The sequence below is a fragment of the Pan paniscus genome, chromosome 21 (genome assembly GCF_029289425.2).
Source record: "Pan paniscus chromosome 21, NHGRI_mPanPan1-v2.0_pri, whole genome shotgun sequence".
In the NCBI taxonomy this organism is placed as follows: Eukaryota; Metazoa; Chordata; class Mammalia; order Primates; family Hominidae; genus Pan; species Pan paniscus.
The window spans coordinates 20,803,810-20,829,621 of record NC_073270.2 but is presented as its reverse complement, the minus strand read 5'-3'; the positions used below and the strand labels follow the sequence as shown (position 1 = coordinate 20,829,621).

Below are 25,812 nucleotides of genomic sequence, written 5' to 3'. Positions count from 1 at the left end.
TTCAGTGGAAAATTATTTAAAAAGCAGCACCAACTGAAGGTGGGTCTGGTTCAAAAAGCCACAGAGTCGCTAATGTGGTCACAACTGTCCCTCTTGAGACTTAAGGAAGTGGAACTCTGGGCATCTTTCCCCAGGCTGCGGCCACCATTCTTCCCTTCTCATTTTCAGTTCTCACCTCTGGGCAAGTGAAGAAGTGAACAATTGTACAAGGGAGGAGCCTTCTGGGTTTCCTGTGGTTATAATGTCAATGCTGTCACCTAGCCACTGGGAAGCTCAGAGCTTCCCAGAAGAGGCCAAAGGTGATGACCAGCTGCTACATTGTAGCATTGAGAAGAGCAGGCCAAGGAATTTTTGAATTTCCTGTGTCATGTCTGGTTCTGTGGTGGGGCAGGAGGAGTGAAGACATGGGACCGCAGGCATCTCACAGCAATCCACTTGGGCTAGAGGACACCAGCGAAGTGGCAGCAGGAGTGACAGCTACAGGAGAGTGGAGGAAGGGATGAGCTGCAGTTCTCACTGACCTGCTCTAGCCAGGATGCCAGGGATCCTGCAGAGGCAGCCTGGACCCAGACAATAGCTCGGGAGGTTGTTCTGTGGATCCCTCTGTTCCGCCTGAGGATAAAGTGATCTTTAGAGACTTGTCTCAGCCTAGAGGGGATGGGTTCAAGTGATGATGAGGGTGGAACCTACCTCAGGCCTGGTGAGCCTACCCAAAAGAGGCCTGCTTCCGCCAAATGAAAATGGACTGTGGAATCATGTGGGAGGGAGAGGGGAGTGAAATGCCTTCATGTTCCCGTACTCTCCAGTCTTTGCAGGGATGCAGTGGGAAGAGAGGAAGCAAGAAACCACACTGGGAGAGAGCAGAGAACCAGGAGCAAGAAGCCCTCAGTCTCGCCCCTGGCTTACGGGCTTCTATTTGGTAGATCAGCAGAGGCATGGAGGGAGATTTAATCAGCTCCTACTCTGTTGGCCAAAGATTAAAATAGCTCATGGTAGAACTGGTCAGGGAGGCACAACTGGAGACTGGGGGAAGGGCCTCTGCCCTATTTCTTTGCTAGGGAGGAAGCCTTAGGCCTGTCACACATTTTCAACTTTTTATTTTTTTATGCACCGGTTGGTGGCCGCCTGCAAGAGGTCTCTGAGGCAAGAATACTTGAAAATCACTAAGGGGCTTGGCGCCTTTCCTTTATCCATTCAACAAATACTTGCGAGTGCGTGCTCTATGCCAGATACTGTCCCTGGCACTGCAATCCCAGGGTGAAGGACAGACCCAGCCCCCGGTCTCACAGAGCTTACCTTCTAGTGGTGGGAGGCAGGAAATGCACAGATAGGCCAGGTGTGGTGGCACACGCTTGTGATCCTAACTCTTTGGGAGGTCAAGGCGGGCGAATTGCCTGAGCTCAGGAGTTAAAGACCAGCCTGGGCAACATGATGAAATGTCTCCACTAAAATACAAAAACTTAGCCGGTGGTGGCGGCGCGTGCCTGTAATCCCAGCTACTCAGGAGGCTGGAGGCATAAGAATTGCTTGAACCTATGAGGCGGAGGTTGCAGTGAGCCAATATCACACCACTATTGCACTCCAGCCTGGGCGATAGAGTGGAAGTCTGTTTCCAAGAAAAAAAAAAAAAAGAAAGAATGGACAGGAAGCAAGTGAGTATATGTCCTGTGTGTACAAGTTCTATGAAGAAACATAAAGCCAGGTAATGAGGTAGAAGAAAAGGAGGGCTCAAGGGTGAAGGCTTCCTGGGGGAAGGATGTGCCAGGCAGAAGGAACAGCAAGTACAAAGGCCAGGAGGCAGGAAGTCAGTGGCAAGGAAGTCAGTGGGACTGGAGCTGAGTGATGGGGAGAGAATGCTAGAGAACAGATGGCAGAGGAGAGGGGTGCTGGGGTGTCACATCTTGTAGAGTCTTGAAGGCCATGGTAATAATTTTGGTTTTAGATGCAAAATTATCAAAAGGCTTTGAACAAAGGAGAGATGTGTCTTGGACTTAGGTGAACTAAAAGGTTCACCATGCTGCTTGGCTAATAGCCTGGAGAAAGTGGAACTGGTAGAAGCAGAGGCACCAGGCAGGGGCTACTGCAGTGGTGCTGGTGAGAAGTGTTTCCATCCTGGATCTATTTAAAGGTAGAGGCCAAGCACGGTGGCTCATGCCTGTAATCCCAGCACTTTGGGAGGCTGAGACAGGTGGATCACTTGAGGCCAGGAATTTGAGATCAGACTGGCCAACATGGTGAAACCCCATCTCTACTAAAATTACAAAAATTAGCCAGGCATTTTGGCACATGCCTGTAATCCCAGCTATGTTGGGAGGCTGAGGCATGAGAATTGCTTGAACCTGGGAGGCAGAGGTTGCAGGAGGCTGAGATCATGTCACCACTGCACTCCAGCTCTAGGCAACAGAGCGAGATTCTGTCTCAAAGAAAAATAAAAGGTAGAGCTGCCTGGATTTGGAGATGGATGGGAGGAGGGCAGTTATGACAGGAATAGAGGCACCATTGATGAGTGCAAGGCCCAAGAAGCTGGAGGCATGGTGACTGGGACGGGGAAGACCCAGGAAGGAATGAACCTATGAAGGAACACTTCCTGAGTGGGCAGTTGGTTACCAACCTCTGGACTCAAAGAGAGGATTGGCCAAGGGTGTATAAGTTGGGAATAACCAATGTATAGATGGTATCAGAGCCACAAGACTGGGTGGGATAACCTAGGAAATTACTCCACAGACCACCTTTTAAAACTACATATAGTGTGGCTATTACCACGTGTCAGGCACTGTGCTGAGTCCTTGACAGCTATTAACTCACTTAATCTTCCCAACAACACTGTGAGGTAACTCTGTTATTATTCCCATTTTAATGAGGAGAACACTGAGGCACAGATATTTTTTAAAGTACCTTGTACAAAGTTAGTGGGAGAGAGAAAAGGAGAGGTGTGAAGAGTGAAAAGGAGTGGCTCAGCCGGGCGCAGTGGCTCACACTTGTAATCCCAGCAATTTGGGAGGCTGAGGTGGGAGGATCCTTTGAGCCTAGGGGTCTGAGACCCACCTGGGCAACACAGAGAGACCCCAATCTCTACCAAAAATTAAAAAAAAATTAGCTGGGTGTGGTGGCGGGCACCTGTGCTCCCAACTACTTGGGAGGCTGAGGCGGGAAGATCCCTTGAGCCCAGGAGGTCAAGGCTGCAGTGAGCTGTGATTGTGCCACTGCACTCCAGCCTGGGTAACAGAGTAAGACTCTGTCTCAAAACAAACAAACAAAAACCAAACAAACAAAAAAAGAAAAGGAGAGGCTCAAAGTGTGATCTCTGGGTTCTCCAGGGCTGGAGTTCAGGGAGATAAAGAAGAACCAGCCAGGGCACTGGGGGCAGCAGCAGGACAGCTAAGAGGATCCCACGGAGGTGTGGGGTCCCAGAAGCCAAGCCAAGCAAATGTCCCAAAAAGGAGGGCAGATGGACCATGGCAGACGACGCTGACAGGAGACAGGACGGGAGGTGGGCACTGGCCATCAGGCCAAAAACTGACATCTTCACTTTCCGTAGCCTCACTCTGAATGAACTTCCTTCCATTTTGATTGTAGGCAACAAACCACAGTAGTAGTATCACGACCTGTGATTTTGTCACCAACAGAAACCACAGAGGTTTCACCGTTGTCACAGCTGTTACAGAGATTGTGTCATTTATGCCTATCTGTCACGTGTAAAACAGAAGCACCTATGCCATGGAAGCACATGCTGAAACACACACTGAAACATTCTGATCACTGGACTTCACTGTAATTGTTTTTCCCATGACATCCTATATATCTTATTTTATGCATTTAAAAGATTATTCAGAGAAGGAGTCCATGGCACAAGACAAAGTTAAAGATCAAGGTTATCTCAATATTAAGCACGAAAGAGCAACCAAACACTAACACAGCTAGAGTAATAGTGATTCCTAACCTAGGGGACTAGCTTGGTGCTTAATCTGGTATTCCATCAACTAAGGAACCATAGATATTTCGTGATGGCTGTGGTGGGATAGGCGGCTCCCTATCCCAGCTCACACTCACAGAGTACGAAGCTGCAGAGGAAGCTGACTGCGGTGCATTTCCTGCAGCCATCAGACGTGCAGAGCCGGGGGCCCGGGGGGGTGCTCGCTGCTTCTTTCCCCAGGGGTTTTGCTGAAAGCAACTCTGCTACCTACTGGTCTGCTTTCCTCTTCCCTCCTCTCCCCTTTGGCTGCTGCTCTGTGCCAGGCTGAATTGTGGCCACAGCTATGCTTTTCCTTGATCTTGGAAATAACTGAACTGGCCCTCCTGACAGCTCCATTGGACAAAATGGAGAAATTAAAACCAAACTCACTACTTCTAAAAAATCAGCAAGACACTCCAGCACAGAAGCCAAAACTGTGTAGCTTTTTCCCCACAGCACACCGTTTCCACATCAGTCAAATGCAGGCCCTAAAGAGCTTTCCCTCCTGGAAGTGCTAGGAAGATTCTGTAAGTTAGTCGCTATAAGCGACTTAGAACAGTAGTTTAATATGAACAGTGTTGCCACATGGCCAACATGATCTATATTGTTAAATAAAGACAACTCATCTTGCTTTTTCCTCTTTCTTTTCTGTTAAAAGAAAAAGCCAAATAAAATGCCTTTGCAAATGTATAAATTCATGAATTAAGCAACATAGCATTCAAAGTGACATTCATCTGGGAAAAAAGGCTATTGTGGACTGCTTACAGTTATTCTTACCTCTGAAAAGGAAAAGATGGAAGGAAATGTTAAAGATTAAGCAACCACCCAGCTTTCACTCTAATACCCACCGGAGTCAGAAAACAAGATCTTGATGGCCCCTCACATGTTCAGAACGTCCTTCTCACACCCCCAAAATCCCCTGTGCTTATATGCAGGGGAAAGGTTTCCGCCGCTCTGTGTCTGGGTGTCTGTCATCTGTGGAGCTTGGGGTTGATCTCACAGAGCCGCCTTTCCTGGCTATGAAAGAAATCAGTGCTACCAACGCTCTCTTTTCTGTTGTTATCAGCCTAGACTCCCAATGAAATTTTAGCTCAACAAGGCACAGGATAAAGAGAAATTCCCTGGCTAAAGTTCCACGATGTTTGAAACTACTCTGGAGATGAGGCAGAGAGTCACTAGCTGAAAATCATTGTGCATTTGTCTAGTTTATGGGGAAAAAATAAGACTTTCACACTGAGGTCAAGAACAATCATAGAATGCTGGGTGTGCTGCAAGGAGCAGGGGGACCATCTGGTTCACCCCCATCGTTTTGTAGAGAAGGAAAGGAAAGGAAAGGAAGGCACAGAGAATTAAGGGTGAGTGCTGTTCCTCCAGAGACATCGGGTATCAAAGTACCACCTTCCAGCTGCAAGTGCCTCCCTGGGATGTTGCTCTCTCCCGTCAGCATATGGCGGAACTAGTCGGGCTGGTTTGAAACTTGCCTGGACAACCAGAACCATCTGGCTGGCCTGCCTGTTGCATGACTTGCAGGCAAAACCCACTCCATAAATCTCAGCCTCACACTGCTCCAGGCAGGCTCAGCCCCGCTTTCTGGGAGAAAGGGGAAGCTGTTAATAAATCTGGCCTCTAAGGCACGAAGTGTCTGTGTCTTTTTATAGCCATTATATTGTTATCTTGTTAGCATCAAAGTTGGAAGAAGTCACCTTCAACTTCCCACCACCCCCCGACCTTTGCACCCCCTTTCTCCAGGTACAGACCAGTCCCTTGCCTCCTATTCAGACAGTGTGCAGTATGTGCACAGGTATCGCCTTCAACAGCACAGCACGCCGTCTTCCCTTTGTATCGAATTTACAACCACATCCAGTTTCCAATCACTGCACGGCTTTTCAGGTGAATGGTTTTTTGGAGATTGCTGGGGTTTTTTTCTGACCTGAGAATGCAAAATGAGTCCATCCTCTTTAGCTGCTCCCCTGTAAGCCTTCTGGAGACTCACACGGCTACACTGAATTCTACTTTGCACACGCTGGATCTTGCTGCGTTACTGTTTCCATCATTGGGAGTAGGTGGATATGGCACAGACAATTTTAGGTTTCCGGGTTCTGGTGCCAGGAGGAATTGAGAGAGTATAAAGTTCAAGTGCCTTCAAAGTGATTAAAATAAACAAGCAGACAACTAGTTCCTAGGCCACTCCCACCTCCTACAGAGGATTTCATCTAGAGCTGCTACCACACTCCCAGCTCCCAGACTTCTGAGGAGTGACTGCAAGTCAGCCCTTGGCAGTGCCAGGGTTCACTCGATCCCTTTCTCGCACCCATCACCTAACCGTGTCTCTGGTCACCTGTGGGTTTCAGCGGGTTCCAGGCCATTTTCCAGGTTGACATCTGTCCGCACCATCTCCTGTTTCAGTTCTCCGATCTCCGAGGCAATTGTGTCAATGAGCTATTCAAAGACAAAAATAGTATGACGTCAGGAAGTGGAGAGGCGTGGCATGCCCACAGCGCCCGGGGAACTCAGGCTCTTCAATAGGAACAGAGATGACCATCTTTTTCTATTTCTTTCTTTTTTTTTTTTTTTAATCTTGGCTCTGTGAATTTCCTCTAGCCAGAGGAAAAAATAAAGGGGGAGGAGGCAGCTTCTCCTTAGAAAGGGGAAGAACTTAGGTTTCGGTATTGTAATAAGGAAAAGAATATGACACCCAGTTTGTTAGGTTTCAGTATTGTAATAAGGAAGATAATATAACACCCAGTTAGCTTTCTCAACATGAATATAGACGGGAATAAATACATCCTGGCAAAACCGGGCCTCAATATTCATTTGGCAAGGGAAACCCTCCAAAGGAACCCCCTTTGAAGGATTGAAATTCATACAATGATTATTTTGTTATAGAAATGAGTTTATTTAAAAGATATATCCAGCTTACATATTGATTTCTGAAGACATCAAAATGATTTCTTGTTCTATTCTTTGCACTGCTGTGGAGAGAAGATTGTTGGGGAAAGGGAAGAGAAAGGACTGAGTGAGGCTGGGGTGGGTGAGTGGGGAGGAGGGGAGTGGGCCCCAGAGCCATCTAGGGGAAAAGGCGGCCCCATCTCAGATCCCACCTATCCATGCACCTGCATCTGACTCTTCAGGCTGGTCTAAAATCTTTCACCCTCCTATTCACTCATTCAGCAGAGTCTTTCCTGGCGCGTACTAGGCACTGTAAGTGTACAGCGGCTGTTCTCAAGGGTGCCACCCTGCTCACTATTTTTTGAAAACATAGTAATTTTCCATACAAACGTTATTTACATTAACAGGTAACAGGTTCATTATTGTTTTAAAATAAGCGTTATTAAATTCCTTCATTTTAATTTCTAAGATGGCAACTATTTATAGATATGATCCATACAAACATAAGTTCTTTGGGATCCTCAATAATTTTTAAGAGCATTGGCCGGGCATAGTGGCTCATGCCTGTAATCCCAGCACTTTGGGAGGCCGAGGCAGGCAAATCACTTGAGGTCAGGAGTTCAAGACCAGCCTGGCCAACATGGTAAAACCCCATCTGTACATAAATACAAAAAAATTAGCCAGGCGTGGTGGTGCGTGCCTGTAGTCCCAGCTACTCCAGAGGCTGAGGCAGGAGAATCACTTGAACCCAGGAATGGAGGTTGCAGTGAGCCAAGATCATGCCACTGCACTCCAGCCTGGGCGACAGAGTGAGGCTCCATCTCAAAAAAATAACAACAATAATAATAATTTTAAAGAGCATCAAGGGGTCCTGAGGCTAAGAAGTTTGAGCACTGTTCTCACTAAAGAGAAATGTTGTCTTGTCTCAAGTAGCTTTTATCCCACCCAGACTCTGGGAGGGAAACTTCATTTGCGCTTAAAGCTTGTTCTAAAATGTGACCCCATCTATTCACTCATTATTTTGACAAACTTTTATGGGCTCCCGCTTCATGCCAGGTACTACAAATGGGGAGTGGAGCTGAGAAGATCTCAGTTCTCATGGAGATGAGATTCTGGTGGGGCAGAAAGACACCAGAACCAAGCACTGAGCAGTTCCAGAATGAAGACAGATGAAGGTAATGCTGTGGGAGCAACAAAGGGGCCAAACAGATCAGGGCGGGTTGGTCAGGGCAAGTCTTTTTTAAGTGATAGAGCCTTGAATGACAAGAATGCCATGAAAAGATCAAAGGAAGAGCCCTCCACATGGAGAGAAAGTTCTGGAGGCCAGGAAGGTGTGCAGGAGGAGAGGCAGGCAGGGATCAGATCTTGCCAACTTTGTAGATCGTGGTATTCACCACCTTGAGTCTTCCGTGATAAGAACCACTGGAAGGCCTTAAGTAGGAGAAAGCCATTTTACATCTGTTTTATGGTCTAAACCGATCACCTTGGCACTGAGGTGGTTGAAAAGGACAAGATGAGAAACAGGAAGATCAATTAGGAGCAACTACAGTGGTCTAGGCAAGAGATGATGCAGCTTGGACCGAGGTGGTAGCGGTGGAACTAGAAAGAACTGGGGAATTTAGGAACAATTTGACATAGAAATTGATATAATTTGATGGATTGAATGTGGGGGTGGTAGAAAGAGAATAATCAAGGATGGCTCCGAAGTGTTTGGTTTGAGCAATTAATAAATGGCATTGCCCTTGACTGAGATGGGAGCAATGGGGAAGAATTAGACTTGAGGGGGAAACTGCGTTGAACTTCGGGCAGATTAAATTTATTTCAGTTGCTCATCAGCCATCAAATAAATCTGTGAAGTAGCTTCTGACACTCTGGATGCAGATTTTTCTATGTTTGGAAGTCACTGGCATGTGTGGCTGGCATTCTAAAGTACTGTGGCAGGCAGAGATTATCTAAGGAGAGAGGTCGATGGAGAAGGGGGCCCAGCAGATAGCTCTGGACACTCCCAGGACTTAGAGGTCAGAAGAAGGGAAGCCAGCCAAGCCCTTCATGCTTGATCCATCCCCTCGGTGCCTGTGACTGCAGTAAGGACCAGAGGGGGAGCTTCCAGAAGCACTGGGGCCTCGAGAGAGGAAATGATTAGGAGATCCTATTTTATACATATCTCTGTGGCAAAGTTTTTTTTAAAAAGTCTGACAATGCCAAATACTCTAGGATGTGGGAAAACAGGATCCCCCTTGTCTTTCTCTGTTTCCTGTTGCTATAACAGAATACTACAGACTGGCTAATTTATTAAGAACAGAAGTTTATTTGGCTCATGGTTCTGGAAGCTGGAAAGTCCAAGAGCATGACTCTGGCATCTGGTAAGAGTCATCCCGTGGCAGAAGGCAGAAGTGAGTGGAGACAGGGAGAGGAAATCGGCCAAGCTCATTCTTTTTGTCAGGAAACCACGTCTTTGAAAACTAACCCGCTACCAAGATAACGGCATTAATTCATTTGCGAGGGCAGAGCCCTCATGACCTAATGATCTGTTAAAGGTCTCACCTTTTAATACCGTTACAATGGCAATTAAATTTCAACATGAGTTTTAGAGGTGACATTCAAACCATGGCACCTCTTACACTGCTGGAGGAATATTACCCCCAGAGCTACTTTGGAAAGCAATTTGGCAACATCTTGTAGGGTTAAAGATACACAAACCTATATGTGTACTTTAGAGACTAAACTTGCACGTGGGCCCAAAGATACCTTTGCAAGAATATTTGTTGCACCATTATTTGTGAGAACACCTAAGGGTTCATTAATAGGAGAATGGATACATTAATTGAGCATAAAATGCTACATAGCAGTTAAAAATTAATGAACCAGAACTGTATGTATGAACACATGTATAAACATAAAAGCCCACAAGGCTTATTTTGAAAGCAAAAAAAAAAAAAAAAAAAAGGCAAATCGAGAAGCATTACATACAGCATGTGAAGTTTAAAACCATGCAAACGTTCCCAACACAAGGAAAAAGATACATGGATGGATATCCCAGTTACCCTGATTTGCTCATTACATATTGCATATTAAAATATCACCTGTATACCCCAAAATATGTACAACTATGACATAACAAATTAACAAATAAAATGTATCCATATAATGTTTATATTGATAACATGTTGAAAGAATACTATTTCGTCTATGTTAGGTTTTAAAATATATTATTAGGCCAGATGTGGTAGCTCATGCCTGTAATCTCAGCATTTTGGGAGGCCAAGGTGGGAGAACTGCTTGAGGCCAGGAGTTGGAGACCAGCCTGGACAACATAGTGAGATCGTCTCTATAAAAAGTTTTTTTAAAAATAAAATACTGTTACATGTTATATTATTAAAATTATAAACGCATGCAAAACTGTACTGTATGTTTATAGATACACACATAGACACAAAGGCTATCCTAATATGTATGGGGTTATAATCCTAATCCAGGATAGTGGATACCTCTAGACAGGAGAAATGGATGAAAGTGTTCACAGGTCAATGGGCTCGGTCACGTGTGAGATTTTATTTATGTATTTATTTTGTAGAGACACTTTCTCACTATGTTGCGCAGGCTGGTCTTGAACTCCTGGCCTCAAGCAATCCTCCCACCTTGGTCTCCCAAAGCTCTGGGATTGCAGATAGGCACCATCGTGCCTGGAAAGATTTTATTTCTTAAAATGAAATGGCGAAATGATGACATTTGACAGTGCTGAGTGATGGGTATTTTAATATGGTGTGTGGTTTTCTGAATGCTTAAAGTACTTTGTAAACAAAATTTTAGGAAAACAAGAAAAAGAAAGGGTGGTGTGTATGAAAATGGAAGGAGTGAAGGAACTAAAAAGGTAGAAGCAAGGAAAGGGTTAAGGGGAGTTTGGGTACATCTGCTGAAGCCCCACCACCCTGGGACTAGGCCCTGCTTCATTGTGGACCATAGCTGTGGCCCCAAACAGGAGAGCCACACACCTATCAGAAGCAGAAGGCCTTGTGAGGGAGGGCCGGCCACAGCCTCTGGCAAACCTCAAAGAGAGGACTCCCACCCCAGCAGGAAGCCCCGTCACTGGGTACATTTCCCTCTCCACACTTTGGTTACCTTCACAACCATCATATTGATTTGAACATAAAAACCCCAAATGGCCTTGATTCTCATCAGAATGGGCATCAGTTGATTCCCTTCAGCCAGGCTGTTTTTGTCTGGGTACTGCTCTTGCCGATGCTGTTGGCTGGATCTCCAGACCTCCAAGTTTCCTCCTCAATTCCTTCTCTACATCTGGCCACACACAAGAAGCTAACGGTGTCTGTGGCTGTCACTTAGCAGCACTCCCATGCCAAGTCACCAATCATGCCATGCCACCTATCTCTAGCGCAGAGGAAGGCACCATGACCCCAAGGCACGAGGGTGGACAAGCACAGAGGTTGCACTTGGCTGGATCGCTGTGGACCCTTCCCTGCTGGATGTGGGGACTTTTTTTTGGTCCCCCGCATCCCCCCCAGCCCCAGCTCCCAGCAACTTTTCCCTCCCCTTCCATTCAGTCCTGACTCACTTGTCCCAGAGTGCAGAGGGATTTAATCTCACAAATGGACCAGAGTTTAGTGTTCCAGGGCCAGTCCTGCCCCTCAGAATCATGTGTATATACCCACTGGGCCCTCCGCCAGCAGCAGTTAGCATCACAAAACACTTTCTCCCCTCTGACGGTTGGATTTTGTCCCACTGAAGGGATTTTGGGTGTTTTTTTGAAGTTGTTTTTGGACAAGTTTGTGTTGATTTATTTGTTTGTTTCTAATTCTCACAGACTTTCAATCTCATCCTTTAGGTTTGCTTCTTCAAAATTTCCTTCTTTGAGGGCAGAAATAACTTGTCACCCAACAAAGGAGGCCAGTTTTAATGTCAGCTTTCCCATGACAAAGCCAATAGCAGTTGGTGCTACAGGCCCAGTGTGGTGGCTCACGCCTGTAATCCCAGCACTTCCGGAGGCTGAGGTGGGTGGTTCACTTGAGGTCAGGAGTTTGAAACCAGCCTTGCCAACATGATAAAATCCCATCTCTACTAAAAATACAAAAACTTGCTGGGTATGGTGGCATGTGCCTATAATCCCAGCTACTTGGGAGGCTGAGGGAGGAGAATCGCTTGAACCCGGGAGGCAGAGGTTGCAGTGAGCCGAGATTGAGCCACTGCACTCCAGCCTGGGTGACAGAGCGAGACTCTGTCTCAAACCAAACCAAAACAAACAAACAAACAAAACCCCAAAACAAAAACACAAAAAACTGGTGCTACTAACTGAAGTTTCTCCAGACCCACTTACACAATCCCAGCCTCTAACACATCCCTGTACCTGAGCAGAATTCCTGCAAGCATGGGGAGGGGCTGTCTAAACATCTGCAAAGCTGGTGAGTGAGTGCTGCTCGCTACACTCCTGCTCGTCTGTGGACACCTGGGAAAGTGGTGGCAGAGCCACCTGTGATTCAGTGCAGCCAGAGGGTCAGATAGGACAAGGCTGACAAGGCACAAAGTTGGTGAGACCATGGTTCTTACATCAAACACCCAGCACAGCTGCATCATTCCCAGAAAACCCCACAAGCAGTGACAAAGACCCCAACCCAAGGGATAGCCACCTATCCTTATACAGCACAGCAGACCTCAACGGAGGTCTTGCCGGGGCATTGCCTGTGTTTGTTTTTCCCTGCAGGCATGTACAGCAGGACAGAGGGGTGATGTGTTGCCTTTAGAAGCTGGGAGAGAGTGGGCTGCTGGCCTGGCTAAGGACTTCCAGGGAAGAAGAGGGGGTGCTGGTGACCACAAGAGGGAGAGGAAGGCAGGCCAGGGGTTGGGTCCACTCCCTCGTCCTGCATTCGTGCATAACACACCTTGAGAAGCCTGAGGTGTTCACCTGAGTGCTCCTGCATAAGAGCTGGCATCCTGGCCAAGGGCAAGAGAATAACTGGAGAAGGCCCAAGTTCTTTCCCAGCCCTTTGAGGTCACACCCAGGGCTGGGCCTGGGCAAGGCTGGGCCTGCCGAGTTCCAGTCTGGTGCAGGAGTCTATAGTAATTTGTACCATTTTGTAATCATTCTGCATAATTTCTCAGTAGGCGGGGACCTCATCCAAGGGGCCATTCTTCAGGCAGCAACTTGTGCAATTTCGAGGCGGTGTGGCTTGAAGCTCTGACTGGTGACCTGGCAGCTGGGAGTAGGGGTAGGCATACCAGCTTTTGGCTCAGAAAAATCTGTCTTCAAATCCTGTCTCGGGCCCCGGTTGGCTGGGTCTCCTTGGGTGACCCATTTGGGTGCCCTCATCCTTAAACCCCCAAAGCTAGGGCTGATGATGTCAAGGGAAGGTCATTGGAGGAATAAAAATGACAATGAGATTAAAACACTGCAACAGGTCGGGCACAGTGGCTCACGCCTGTAATCCCAACATTTTGGGAGGCTGAGGTGGGCAGATGACCTGAAGTCAGGAGTTCGAAACCAGCCTGGCCAACATAGTGAAACCCTGTCTCTACTAAAAATACAAAAATTGGCCGGGCATGGTGGTGTGCACCTGTAGTCCCAGCTACTCCGAAGGCGGAGGCAGGAGAATCGCTTGAACCCAGGTGGTGGAGGTTGCAGTGAGCCGAGGTCACACCACTGCACTCCAGCCTGGGCTACAGAGTGAGACTCCATCTCAAAAACGAAACAAAACACTTCAATAGGCACCTAAATACTCTCTAATCCTCTTCCTATTTAAATGATCTCTTGGCCGGGAGCAGTAGCCTACCCCTATAATCCCAGTGCTGTGGGAGTCTGAGGCAGGAGGATCACTTGAGCCCAGGAGTTTGAGACCAGCCTGAGCAACAGAGAGAGACCTTGGCTCTACAAAAACGTAAAAAATTGGCTGGGCGTGGTGGCTCACGCTTGTAATCTTAGCACTTTTGGAGGCCAAGGTGGGCAGATTGCCTGAGCTCAGGAGTTTCAGACCAGCCTGGGCAACACAGTGGAACCCCGTCTCTACTAAAATACAAAAAATTAGTTGGGCATGGCAGCATGCACCTGTAGTCCCAGCTACTCAGGAGGCTGAGGCAAGAGAATTGCTGGAACCTGGGAGACAGAGGTTGCAGTGAGCCAAGATCACGCCACTGCACTCTAGCCTGGGCAACAGAGTGAGACTCAATCTCCAAAAAAAAAAAAAAAAAAAAAAAAAATTACCCAGGCATGGTGGCATGTGCCTTGTAGTCCCAGCTACTCAGGAGGCTGAGGAAGGTGGCTCACTTGAGCCCAGGAGTTCAAGGCTGCAGTGAGCCATGATAGTGCCACTGCACTCCAGCCTAGGTAACAGAGTGAGACCCCATCTCTTAAATAAATAACAAATTATCTCTTTATATTAATGGCAATTGTTATTAACCAGAGAGCTGATAGTAAAAGACACTTAAAATGGATTCATGTACCTCCCATCCTGGAAAGAGACCATTTAATCACCAGCAGCAGAGACCTGGGACTACAAAGAAACAGTGTCTGCGGAGTCCAATCTCCTCCTGCCTGTCTGCTCAGAAGCCTCTAACCTAGAGATTTGCCCACTAGGCGCTGAATTTCCCCTAATAGAGTGAAAAGTTGTTGTTTGCTTCTTTGCATGCATAGGAAGCTGCAGGGAGGAGGGAAAAGGGAGGAACCCCAAGTCTTGTTTTCTTTCTTTTAGGGTTAGATAAAAGGAGAAAAATTCTCTTGAAGGTCAAGTAAAAGTCAAATAAGAAAGTGCTTATAGCACAAGTCCTGATACAGCGCTCTTCAAATTCCAAGTCTCATTCAGGAATGTTATCAGTGGTTTGAAAAGGGATGTGTTGCTGATATGTTGAAGACTTGAAACTTAGGGTGTGGGAAAAGTCAAGTCCTTGGCTCCCAGCTATGGAATTTCCATTCCCCAAGTGCATCAACTTGGCCTTGAGGTGTGGTAAGCATTTATAATCCTGGAATCAGCTCTGCGGTATCAGATCTACCTCCAGATCCTAAAAAAACCACATTACCCAAACAGTTCCCTCGACCATCTGCTTCTGCTTGGCTGAGGAGCCTCCTGGTGTGGTGGGTACCTCTCATGTTGGGGTTTTTCTAAACTAGTCTGGAAAATAATGAGCTTCCTCCAAACTTTCAAATGACCTTTGCCCCCAGGAACTGTCACCTGGAAAACAAAAACGTAATGGAGGCTTTTCCCCTTCACTTGCAGAGGGGCACCTGGACAATGATGCAAGCACATCTTTGGAGAACATTGCGTCTTTTCTTTTAACTTTGTGTATTACTCCTCCCAAGGTTGTTTGCGTTTATATTTTTGAAATTTAATTGTAATTACAAATGTCACAAATGAATATATTTTAATTAAAGAAAAATAAATGATTGTACTTAAAAGTAATCTCCCTTGACCATCACCCATAATCTCCTTCACCTACTCAGATGTAACCACTGTTATCAGTTTTGTGTGTATCATCCTTGAATGGTATCATCTGTGTTTTCTCCACCCAAAGGAATTGTACTGGCTTACTAATTTCACTCGACAAATTGTAATGAGGTTTATCCACACTGATACACGAAGCCCTGGTTCATTTGTTGTAAGTGGGAATGGTTTTCCACCATAGGGATATACCACAATCCACATATCCATTCTATTTTGATAGAGGCTTAGTTGTTTCCAGAGTTTTGCTATCACAGGCAGGGCTGTGATGGTCACCTGTGTGTGTGTTCCCTTGTGCACTGTGTGAAACCTCAGAGAAAATGCTGGAGCCTATGCATGTAGCAGGTTCTGAGCTGGTGCCACATTGCTCCCCGGGTGGCTGTGCCCTTCTGCACTGCCCCTGCCATCTGTGAAAGTGTCCACGCTGCTTGTCAATGATTGATATTATCAAACATTTAAGCAGACCAATCTGATGAGCAGAAATAATTTTTGTTTTCATTTGCTTTGCCCTGATTATATTTTTATCGTTTATTTCTATTTCCTCTTGCAAGGAATTGCCTTTTCATTCATCTGTTGCCTATTTTGTGGTTTCTTGATTTTTTAAAATTAAGTTGCATAAGTTGGTTGTGTATATGAATCCATTGTCTGATATGTTTCACATATGATCTCTTTCATTGTTTTTCTGCCTTTTAAATTTTCTTAAGCTTTTAATGATGATAGAATCAAATTTATCCAAGTTTTCAATATGGCCATTGCTTATTGGCCCTTGCCTAGAAAGAAGTTCCTCATCTTGAAGTAATAAAGTCTCCCTTATTTTCTGCTAAGACTTATACGGTATATACAGCTTTACCTGTTTATATATGATGTATTTATTTATTTGTAGGCCTTTCATTCATCTGGAATTTAGTTTTGTGCATGGTGCAAAGTCAGGACTAGAGAGCAAGGAACAACTACAACATGGCCAGAGCTGGGTTCCCCCAGCCTGTTAAGCACTATACCCTGGGTTGGCTCTGTCTGCCTGAGGCACCTTCTGCAGGCTAAGGAATGTGCCCAGAGGACAGCTTTTTTTTTTTTTTTTCCGCAAATTTACCCAAAGGCTGAGGAGTGGTGAGAGGAGGAGCACAAAGAGGTGGGGGAGGCCAGGCGCAGTGGCTCACGCCTGTAATCCCAGCACTTTGGGAGGCCGAGGCGGGTGCATCACCTGAGGTCGGGAGTTTGAGACCAGCCTGACCAACTTGGAGAAACCCCATCTCTACTAAAAATACAAAATTAGCTGGGCATGGTGGCATATGCCTGTAATCCCAGCTACTTGGAAGGCTGAGGCAGGAGCATCTCTTTAACCCAGGAGGCAGAGGTTGCTGTGAGCCGAGATCGCACCACTGCACTCCAGCCTGGGCAACAAGAGCAAAACTCTGTCTCAAAAAAAAAAAAAAAAAAAAAAAAAAAAGAGGTGGGGGTATGAAACGAAGAGGCGGGGGTATGAAAATGAGGGTATGGAAGGTGGGGGTACGAAGGTGGGGGGTATGAAGAGGTGGAGTATGAAGGGGTGGGGTATAAAGGGGTGGGGAATGAAGGTGGGGTATGAATGTGGGGGTATGAAGGTGGGGTATGAAGAGGTGAGGTATGAAGGTGAAGGTAAGGGTATGAAGGTGGGGGTATGAAGAGGTCGGGAACGAAGGTGGGAGTGTGAAGGTGGGTGTATGAAGGTGGGGTATGAAGGTGGGGGTATGAAGGTGAGGGTATGAAGGTGAGGGTATGAAGGTGAGGGTATGAAGGTGGGGGTACAAAGAGGTGGGGTATGAAGAGGTGGGGTATGAAGGTGGGGGTATAAAGAGGTAGGGTATGAATGTGGGGGTATGAAAAGGTGGGGAATGAAGGTAGGGGTATGGAAAGTGGGGGTATGAAGGTGGGGGTATGAAGGTGAGGGTATGAAGGTGAGGGTATGAAGAGGTGGGGTATGAAGGTGAGGGTATGAAGAAGTGAGGTATGAAGGTGAGGGTATGAAGGTGAGGGTATGAAGAAGTGAGGTATGAAGGTGAGGGTATGAAGAGGTGGGGTATGAAGGTGGGGGTATGAAGGTGGGGTATGGAGGTGGGGTATGAAAGGTGGGGATATGAAGGTGGGGGTACAAAAGTGGGGGTTTGAAGGTGGGGTATGGAAGGTGGGGGTATGAAAGTTGGGGGTATGAAGGTGGGGTATGAAGGTGGGGGCATGAAGGTGGGGGTATAAAGAGGTAGGGTATGAATGTGGGGGTATGAAGGTGGGGTATGAAGGTGGGGTATGAAGGTGGGAGTATGGAGGTGAGGGTATGAAAGTGGGGGTATGAAGGTGGGGGTATAAAGAGGTGGGATATGAAGAGGTGGGGTATGAAGGTGAGGGTATGAAGGTGAGGGTATGAAGGTGGGGGTATGAAGGTCGGGGTATGAAGGTGGGGGTATGAAGAGGTGGGGTATGAAGGTGGGGGTATGAAGGTGGGGGTATGAAGGTGGGGGTATAAAGAGGTAGGGTATGAATGTGGGGGTATGAAAAGGTGGGGAATGAAGGTAGCAGTATGGAAAGTGGGGGTATGAAGGTGGGGGTATGAAAGTGGGGTATGGAAGGTGGGGGTAAGGAAGGTGGGGATATGGAAGGTGAGGATATGAAGGTGGGGGTATAAAGGTGGGGGTATGAAGAGGTGGAGGTACGAAACAGAACTCTGCCCTTCATTTTTCATTGCAAATGGACAGCAAATGAGCTCGACAGCATTTATTCAATTGTCTATCCTAGTCCTGTTGGTTCAAGACACCACCTTAGTCAAAATTGGGATGTTCTATTTACCAAAAAGCAACATTCACTATCTTTTAATTCCCTTTTTCTCCTTATACCTCAAATAACAGTATGTAGAAAAAAAGGGTAATAAGCCATCCACCCCTATCCTCTGAGTTAAGTGAAATGAGTATTTTGTTGTGAATAGCTTTATAATTTTAGTTCTAATTAGTAAATGGTAGTATCTAAAGGAAATAAACACAATGGATAATTTAATATTTGTCTATTTTTAAAAATAGAGACGGAGTCTTGCTGTGTTGCCCAAGCTGGTCTCAAACTCCTGGGCTCAAGTAATCCTCCCACCTTGGCCTCCCAAAGTGCTGGGATTACAGGTGTGAACCACACCTCTCAGCCAATATTTATTTTATTTTATTCTATTTTATTTATTTTATTTTATTTTATTTTATTTATTTTATTTTATTTTATTTTATTTTGAGACACAGTCTCGCTCCATCTCCCAGGCTGGAGTACAGTGGCACAATCTTGGCTCACTGCAACCTCCGCCTCCCGGGTTCAAGGGATTCTCCTGCCTCAGTCTCCCAAGTAGCTGAGACTACAGGCGCCCGCCACCACATCTGGCTAAGTTTTGTATTTTTAGTAGATATGGGGTTTCAACATACTGGCCAGGCTGGTCTCGAACTCCTGACCTTGTGATCCACCCACCTCAGCCTCCCAAAGTGCTGCAATTACAGGCGTGAGCTACCGCGCTGGCCTCTCGGCCAACTTAGTATTTAAAAGCAGAATTTTGACTGAAATGCCTACTTGGAATGTTATCTCTGCTGCTCTAAGCAGTGTGTCCTTGAGTAAATAATCTGACCCCTTAAATTTCCTCAAGCTTAAAAGGAGGACAGGATGAAGGCTGCGTCCAAGGTTGCCGAGAGTTCACGGAAGTGATGCTGGCAGAGCCCCCAGCAGGCGAGCATCTGTAGTGTGCTGGTGGGGGGAGGGCTGAGTGACTTACACCCTCTTCCAAAGACAGGAGAGTGAAAGGTATGGTTTAAACGAATGCTGCAGTATGGGGTGGGGTCCAGGTGGCAGAATGCATTGGCTAATTGTATCTGCTGTGGACACTGGTCTTTGGGCACTTCCTGGGAGCAGGAGGGAAGCTCCCCACCTTATGGTCCCCATGGGCACTTTCATTCCACAGGGACATGGGGTCTGAGAAGCATGGATGGACTTACAGTGGACAGAATATTTGAAATTAGGAGAGCCTCAGAAAATGGAGCACCTGGTACTCCTAGTGAGTGGTGCTCCCTCCTCGGGGGACCTCAAGGCATTGATGACGAGGTTTCCATAGCTTTGGAAAGCTATGGACCTTTTTTATCTTGGACCTTTTTCAGATCTTGGACCTTTTTCAGATCTGAAAATCCCTAGAAACATCAGGCTGCACAGTGGCCTCAATTGAGACCAGCACTTCTGCCAGAGGGGGCCTCTCACACCTCCAGAGAGAGAGTGGTCAGGACAAGAGAAGCGCATCCCCCACAGCTGGTGGTTCAGGCTGGCACAGCTGGCTTTGTTTGGTGCAGAGACCATGAAGGGTCTCCAGGGTCAGTCCTTGACCAGTGAAGCTGGGTGTTGGGGTGTAAATATCCTAGCTCCCCACTCCTGATTGGGATAATTGAGGTGAGACCTACATTGTCCTCAAGCTCCCTTTAAGACGGACCCAGGCCGGGAGCAGTGGCTCACGCCTGTAATCCTAGCAGTTTGGGAGGCCGAGGCAAATAGATCACTTGAGGTCAGGAGTTCAAGACTAGCCTGGCCAATATGGTGAAACACCATCTCTACTAAAAATACAAAGATTAGCTGGGCATGGTGGCATGCGCCTGTAATCTCAGCTGCTCTGGAGGCTGAGGAAGGAGAATCGCTTGAACCCAGGAGGCGGAGGTTGCAGTGAGCTGAGATTGTGCCGCTGCACTCCAGCCTGGGTGACAGAGAGAGACCCTGTCACAAACAAACAAACAAACAACCGACAGATCCAAATTTACCCTTAGGGGACTTCGCCTGATACTGGACCTCTGATCTCTGATCTCTTTCCCCTCCAGGCTCCAACCCCCACTTCACCGTGCGTTTCTCTTGGGAGCACTTCCTGATAGCCACTTTCACACAGTTCTTCGGCTCTGGGCCTGTTTCTGGGGAACCCGACCTAGGACACCCCCCAGCCTTCCTGCTTGGCGCCGCTCGGTGGGTTCTTCCTGGAGCCAGAGGTGCTCCCAAACGCCCCCACCTGGATGCGAATTCCACGGAGCAGGAATGCTGTCCTTTGGTTCACTGCGGTCTCCTCAGCTCAGAGCAGTCCCTGGCACACATTAGTTTTTGAGTGAATCAAGTGCTCTTCCCTCTCCGCCTTCCTCTTGGTGACTTCTCTGTTCATTTTCGTGCCAGGCAGGGGGTAAATCAGGACAGAGAGGAGGCGGAGCTCGGATCCAATCCATTATAACCTCAGCTGGATGGGATGGGAAAGTTGCTGACGTGTGGCATCCACTAAAAAGAGACTGCTCGAGTTTTCAATTATCCACCACCCAAAACACCAATGTGCTTGCACATCCAGGAGGCAGCGGTTCTCTTCTGATTCTGGGGGAAGTTCTCATTGAGTGTAAAACGTTTGCTTTCAAACAATTAATAACTAAATTGTAAACTGCTCCTCTCAACATACAAAAGAGATCAAAGTGGGGCTCCACCTTGCCAGGCACTCCTCACCACACATGGGAGAGACTGTGAAGGGCCGGGAGGACATCCCTGTTTAGGCGGCACCCCTGATCAGTGGCACTCCCAGAGGCTTAGCCCAGAGTTGTTTTTATTAAAAAACAAACAAACAAACAAACAAAAAACCCAAAAAACTGTTTCAGCTGGGCATGGCGGCTCACGCCTCTAATCCCAGCAGTTTGGGAGGCAGAGGCAGGTGGATCACTTGAGGTCAGGAGTTCAAGACCAGCCTGGCCAACATGGTGAAACCCCGTCTCTACTAAAAATACAAAAATTAGCTGGACATGGTGCACACCTGTAGTCCCAGCTACTCAGGGGCTGAGACAGGAGAATCGCTTGAACTTGGGGGGCACAGGTTGCCAGTGAGCCATGATCGCGCCACTGTGCTCCAGCCTGGGCAGCACAGCGAGACTCTGTCTCAAAGAAAACAAAAACGAAAACAAAAGAACTATGTTTGAAATTACACTGCAGAGCAAACACTCTGATATAACCTTCAATTTGGCGCATGTTCACAGAAAAAGAAAAATAAGTTGTAAAAGGTGCGTGTAGTATCTGCAGTTCAATGTGTGAACTACGGAAGCAGCGTGTGTGGCTGTATCCTGAAACAGTCCTCCTGCTGAGGCCTTGATCTATTGCATCAGTTGTCTGAGACCAGTGTTGCCTTAGATTACTCCATGACCTCTGGATTATTCAATGACCTTGGCAGTCACAGATGGCACCATACTCCTGCCTGTGGCTTTGCATTTTTAGGTTCAGTAATAAGTGAAATGATTGAAGCACCACAAGGGATGAAGTTTTTCCTTTTTTTTTTTTTTTTTGAGACACGTCGCTCTGTCGCCCAGACTGGAGTGCAGTGGCCCGATCTCGGCTCACTGCAAGCTCCGCCTCCTGGGTTCACGCCATTCTCCTGCCTCAGCCTCCCAAGTAGCTGGGACTATCGGCGCCCGCCACCATGCCCGGCTAATTTTTTTTGTATTTTTAGTAGAGACGGGGTTTCACCGTGTTAGCCAGGGTGGTCTCGATCTTCTGACCTCGTGATCTGCCCGCCTCGGCCTCCCAAAGTGCTGGGATTACAGGCGTGAGCCACCGCGCCCGGCCTGGGATGACGTTCTTTCTAAGAGTGGTCACTAAGGCCTTCGGCAGCCCCAGTCAGTTTTAGCATTGGTGTTTTCAGTTAGATCTTGCATCTTTTGCTTAATATTTTTAAGATGTGTTTACAGAGTACTTATTAAGCATCAGGCTTTGGGTCTACAATAGGGAAGAAAAATACATAATGTGCACCTTCACATTTTTATTTATTTTATTTTTTATTTTCTGAGCTCTGTTGTCCAGGCTGGAGTGCAGTGGCATGATCTCGGCTCACTGCAGCCTCCACCTTCTGGGTTCAAGCAATCCTCCTGCCTCAACCTCCCAAGTAGCTAGGATTACAGGTGTATGCCACCACACCTGGCTAATTTTTGTATTTTTAGTAGAGACGGGGTTTCACCATGTTGGCCAGGCTGGTCTTGAACTCCTGAGCTCAAGTGATCTGCCCGCCTTCATCTCCCAAGGTACGGGGATTATGGTGTGAGCCACTGCACCTGGCCACAAATTTAACATACTATTAATTATAACACACACTCTTATTTTATATACTATCAAGAAAAAGAGCCCTGCCACTTTTATACACCATTGACTACAGGATATAAATGATTTCAGGGATAACATTTTGAAAATCTTATAACTGAAATCTGCTGACTTATGTCTTCATAGAGCTCAGGTTGAAGGGGCCTGCAGGTGTATAGGTCAAATATTAGTGACTTGTTTGGTTGCATTGTTAGTGACAAACATGCTGTGTGGGGACCAGCATCCTGGAATTTACAAAACAGAAACTGGCAGATGACCGGCAGGCCTTCCAGCATCCTGAGCTCTCCCTAAAACCCTCTCTGGATATAACTGGGACTGTCACACGGCATCTGTCATCCCCCAGCTGGAAGGCTGACAAGAGCAGATTCCCACACGGCAAACAGTTGCTCCACCTCAGCTTCCTGGGGAAACACAAAGCCTGGAGCCCACTCCATGGGAAGTGAGAGCAACAACCCACTGCGGGGCCTTCCAGCCTCCCAGCCTTCAGAGAAACTCCATTGGAGAGTAGCTTGAGTAGATTTGCCGTGAATATCAGCCTTGTTCTCCCACACATAGTTCAGCCACCAAAGGCTGTTCTTACAGCAAATATAACTATGCCAACTTCAATAAAGCACAAAATATTCCCTTGCAAAGGCATACTTGGGCTCTGCGTAACACATCTACCTAAGTGTCATCCCAGATGCCATTTTGTATTTTGTCTGATTTTTTTTTTTTTTTAATGAAGGCCCAGACTCCGTAAAGTCAGATGCTAACTTCTGGAAGGTCTGTAAATTGCAAATGATGTTTGTCCAGTAGAAAAGACAACCCCAGAGGTTTTAATTGTATTGCCTTTTATGTCTTTAGCCAGGTTTGTATTGGGTTGTCCTTTTGAAGTTGAGTTGTTTGAAGGTCAAAAAGTGGTTGAATGCTGACAATAGCAAGCTTATCTCTAACCTTCAAAGGTAGATATGCAAAAGTGGCTCATAGTAGATGACAAAGTTCGTTTAAGGTGTTATTCTTTTGCCCACTGACTCTTTCCCAATCTTTGCCCCATTTGGAGCCAGCTTTAATGTCCTGTTGATCTCATTAATGAGTTAAATCAATCTTTGACACACACACACACACACACACACACACACAATGTATTTGTATGAGAGTCACGTTTTTTCATTTTTTGAAAATTATCCCTGAAGTTTACAGCTATCCATCTAAGCTATGGAACCTTGGCCTTGGGTGGGAGGTTGCTTAACCTTTCTGGCCTTCGGTTTCCTTAAGCTTAAAATAGACGAGCAGGTTTCCAGTGCCTCTTCTGGCTCTAACTTGGTGTCCCCCCAGCTGTCCCACTTTGCCTTTCCGGAATGCACTGGCGTGGGTGTCACAGTCACATTCACTTCCCTTTTACCATTTCTGGCTTCTTACCACTTGTCTTCACTGGGCTTTCTACAAGCACTAGAGAAAAAAGATGACTTGCTCTTTCTAGAAGACAATCTGAATGTGTATATCAACATTAAAGTATGAAAACCGTTGGATTCAGCATTTCTACTTCTAGGAATTGACCCAAAGAAATAATCAGATACATGTAAAAGAATGCTTTGGGCAATATCATTTATGATAGTGAACAAGGGAAAAAGTGCTAAATGTCAAACAGCTGTGGACTGGGTAAATAAAGTGTGTACCCCAATATGATGGGATGCTATTCCGCCTTTAAAAGGCGATTCCGCCTTTAAAACATATTTCTTGAGAGGTACAGTATATATCGATATATTGTATGTCAATATATCAATATAGTGATATGTTATTAAGTGGAAATAGAGAAGTTGTGAAAAGGATGTGTTCTCTGAGCTCACTTAAGTAATAGTTGTGGCTGCGCTTATGTATGGATTTACATAATATAGTCGAATCATAGACAGAACAAAAATCTGAATGCATTAGCGTCAAGATGCTCACTGGCTTCATTCCCGAGTGGAGTGATTAGAGGTGGTACAATTTAGGTCTCCTTTCTTCTTTATACTTTTTAAATTTCACAGTAAAAATAACTATTATCATTTTAGGAAAAATAGAAGAAAAAGAATAATTTGATGGATGGAATTAACAGAGAGCCTGGAATTGGCAGCACAGCAATCAGACAAGTTTCCTCTGAAGCTCCTGGGCTCAGCCATTTAGTACTCTGGACAGGTGCTTACATTTGCCATACGGAAGGCTGGCAACAGATCACTTGGTTGGTGCAATTCTTGGTAAAACAAAGGAAATAAGGCATTCTGTGGATGACCGTGGCACAGCTATTTAATTATGTTCCTCACTCCTGGGCCCTCTCCCTCCCTGAAGCCGGGGCTTTGCCATTTGGAGTCGTACCTTACCCACTCCGCCTGCCTTTTTTTTTTTCATTTTTTAAATATCTGCTCAATTACACAGCAGGGGCTGACTTCAATCAGAATGGAAGTCACTTTTCATTCTAAAACATTAGCTATGTGTCAGGTGGTTTTCACTTTTTCTCGTTGTAAACTCTGAGTTGTACTTTTCTTGCGCCCACTGCTTCTATGCCACTGTCTCCAGATGCCTACGAATTTCAAATGCACAGATGGAGCCAGGATCTGTCTATCAAGCAGCATCTCCCCAAGTGGTTTCCACCCAACACAAGCAGTGTAGGATGTGAACAGGCACGATTTCAATGCAAACACTACTGCTCGAACAACAGTGGAAGCACATTAAACATTCGATAAAATGAGGTCACTGAAGACTCCTCAGAACTTTTCAGATGCTGATGTCCAGGGTTGGTCTCCAGGGAGTGAATAAAGTGTGCGGGGTTCCCCAAACCTACTGGCTTTAGGGCTTTCTGTTGATGATCATTTCTGGGGAGCAGTGGTCTGCAAAACTCTTTATTTTTTATTTTTTGGACAGGATCTCACTCTGTCGCCCAGGCTGGAGTGCAGCCTTGAGCTCCCAGGCTAAAGCGATCCTCTCAACTCAGCCTCCTGAGTAGCTGGAACTACAGGTGTGTGCCACCACGCCCAGCTAATATTTTTATTTCTTGTACAGATAGAGACTCGCTAGTTTGTCCAGGATGGTCTCAAACTCCTGGCCTCAGGCAATCCTCCCACTTTGGTTTCCCAAAGTACTAGGATTATGGGCGTGAGCCACTACACCCGGCCGCCATACTCTTAAAGAAATGCAAACTTAAAGCAGTGTTCCTGGGGACAGTAACTGCTGTATTTGGAATTTCAGTTTTTTGTTTGTTTGTTTGTTTTTTCTGAGATGGAGTCTCACTCTGTCACCAGGCTGGAGTGCAATGGCACTATCTCAGCTCACTGCAATCTCCGCCTCTCAGGTTCAAGCGATTCTCCTGCCTCAGCCTCCCGAGTAGCTGGGACTACAGGCGCGTGCCACCATACTCAGCTAATTTTTGTATTTTTAGTAGATTCA

At 46.5% G+C, this 25,812-nt stretch overlaps 1 protein-coding gene across 6 annotated transcripts in view; it reads right to left on the bottom strand.

Moving 5' to 3' along the window:
- The window catches only part of RIN2 (Ras and Rab interactor 2), a 245,600-nt gene that overhangs the window by 60,968 nt on the left and 158,820 nt on the right, over window positions 1-25,812 (bottom strand). For 4 of the 6 annotated variants that reach the window (XM_063600984.1, XM_063600983.1, XM_034947470.3 and 1 more), the window contains one exon: window positions 6,291-6,391. In XM_063600984.1, coding sequence (XP_063457054.1) covers window positions 6,291-6,391 — 101 coding nt within the window. Of the gene's footprint in view, window positions 1-5,709; window positions 6,037-6,290; window positions 6,392-25,812 lie in introns of those variants that run through there. The other 2 variants (XM_034947471.4, XM_055105030.3) reach the window with 2 other exon arrangements.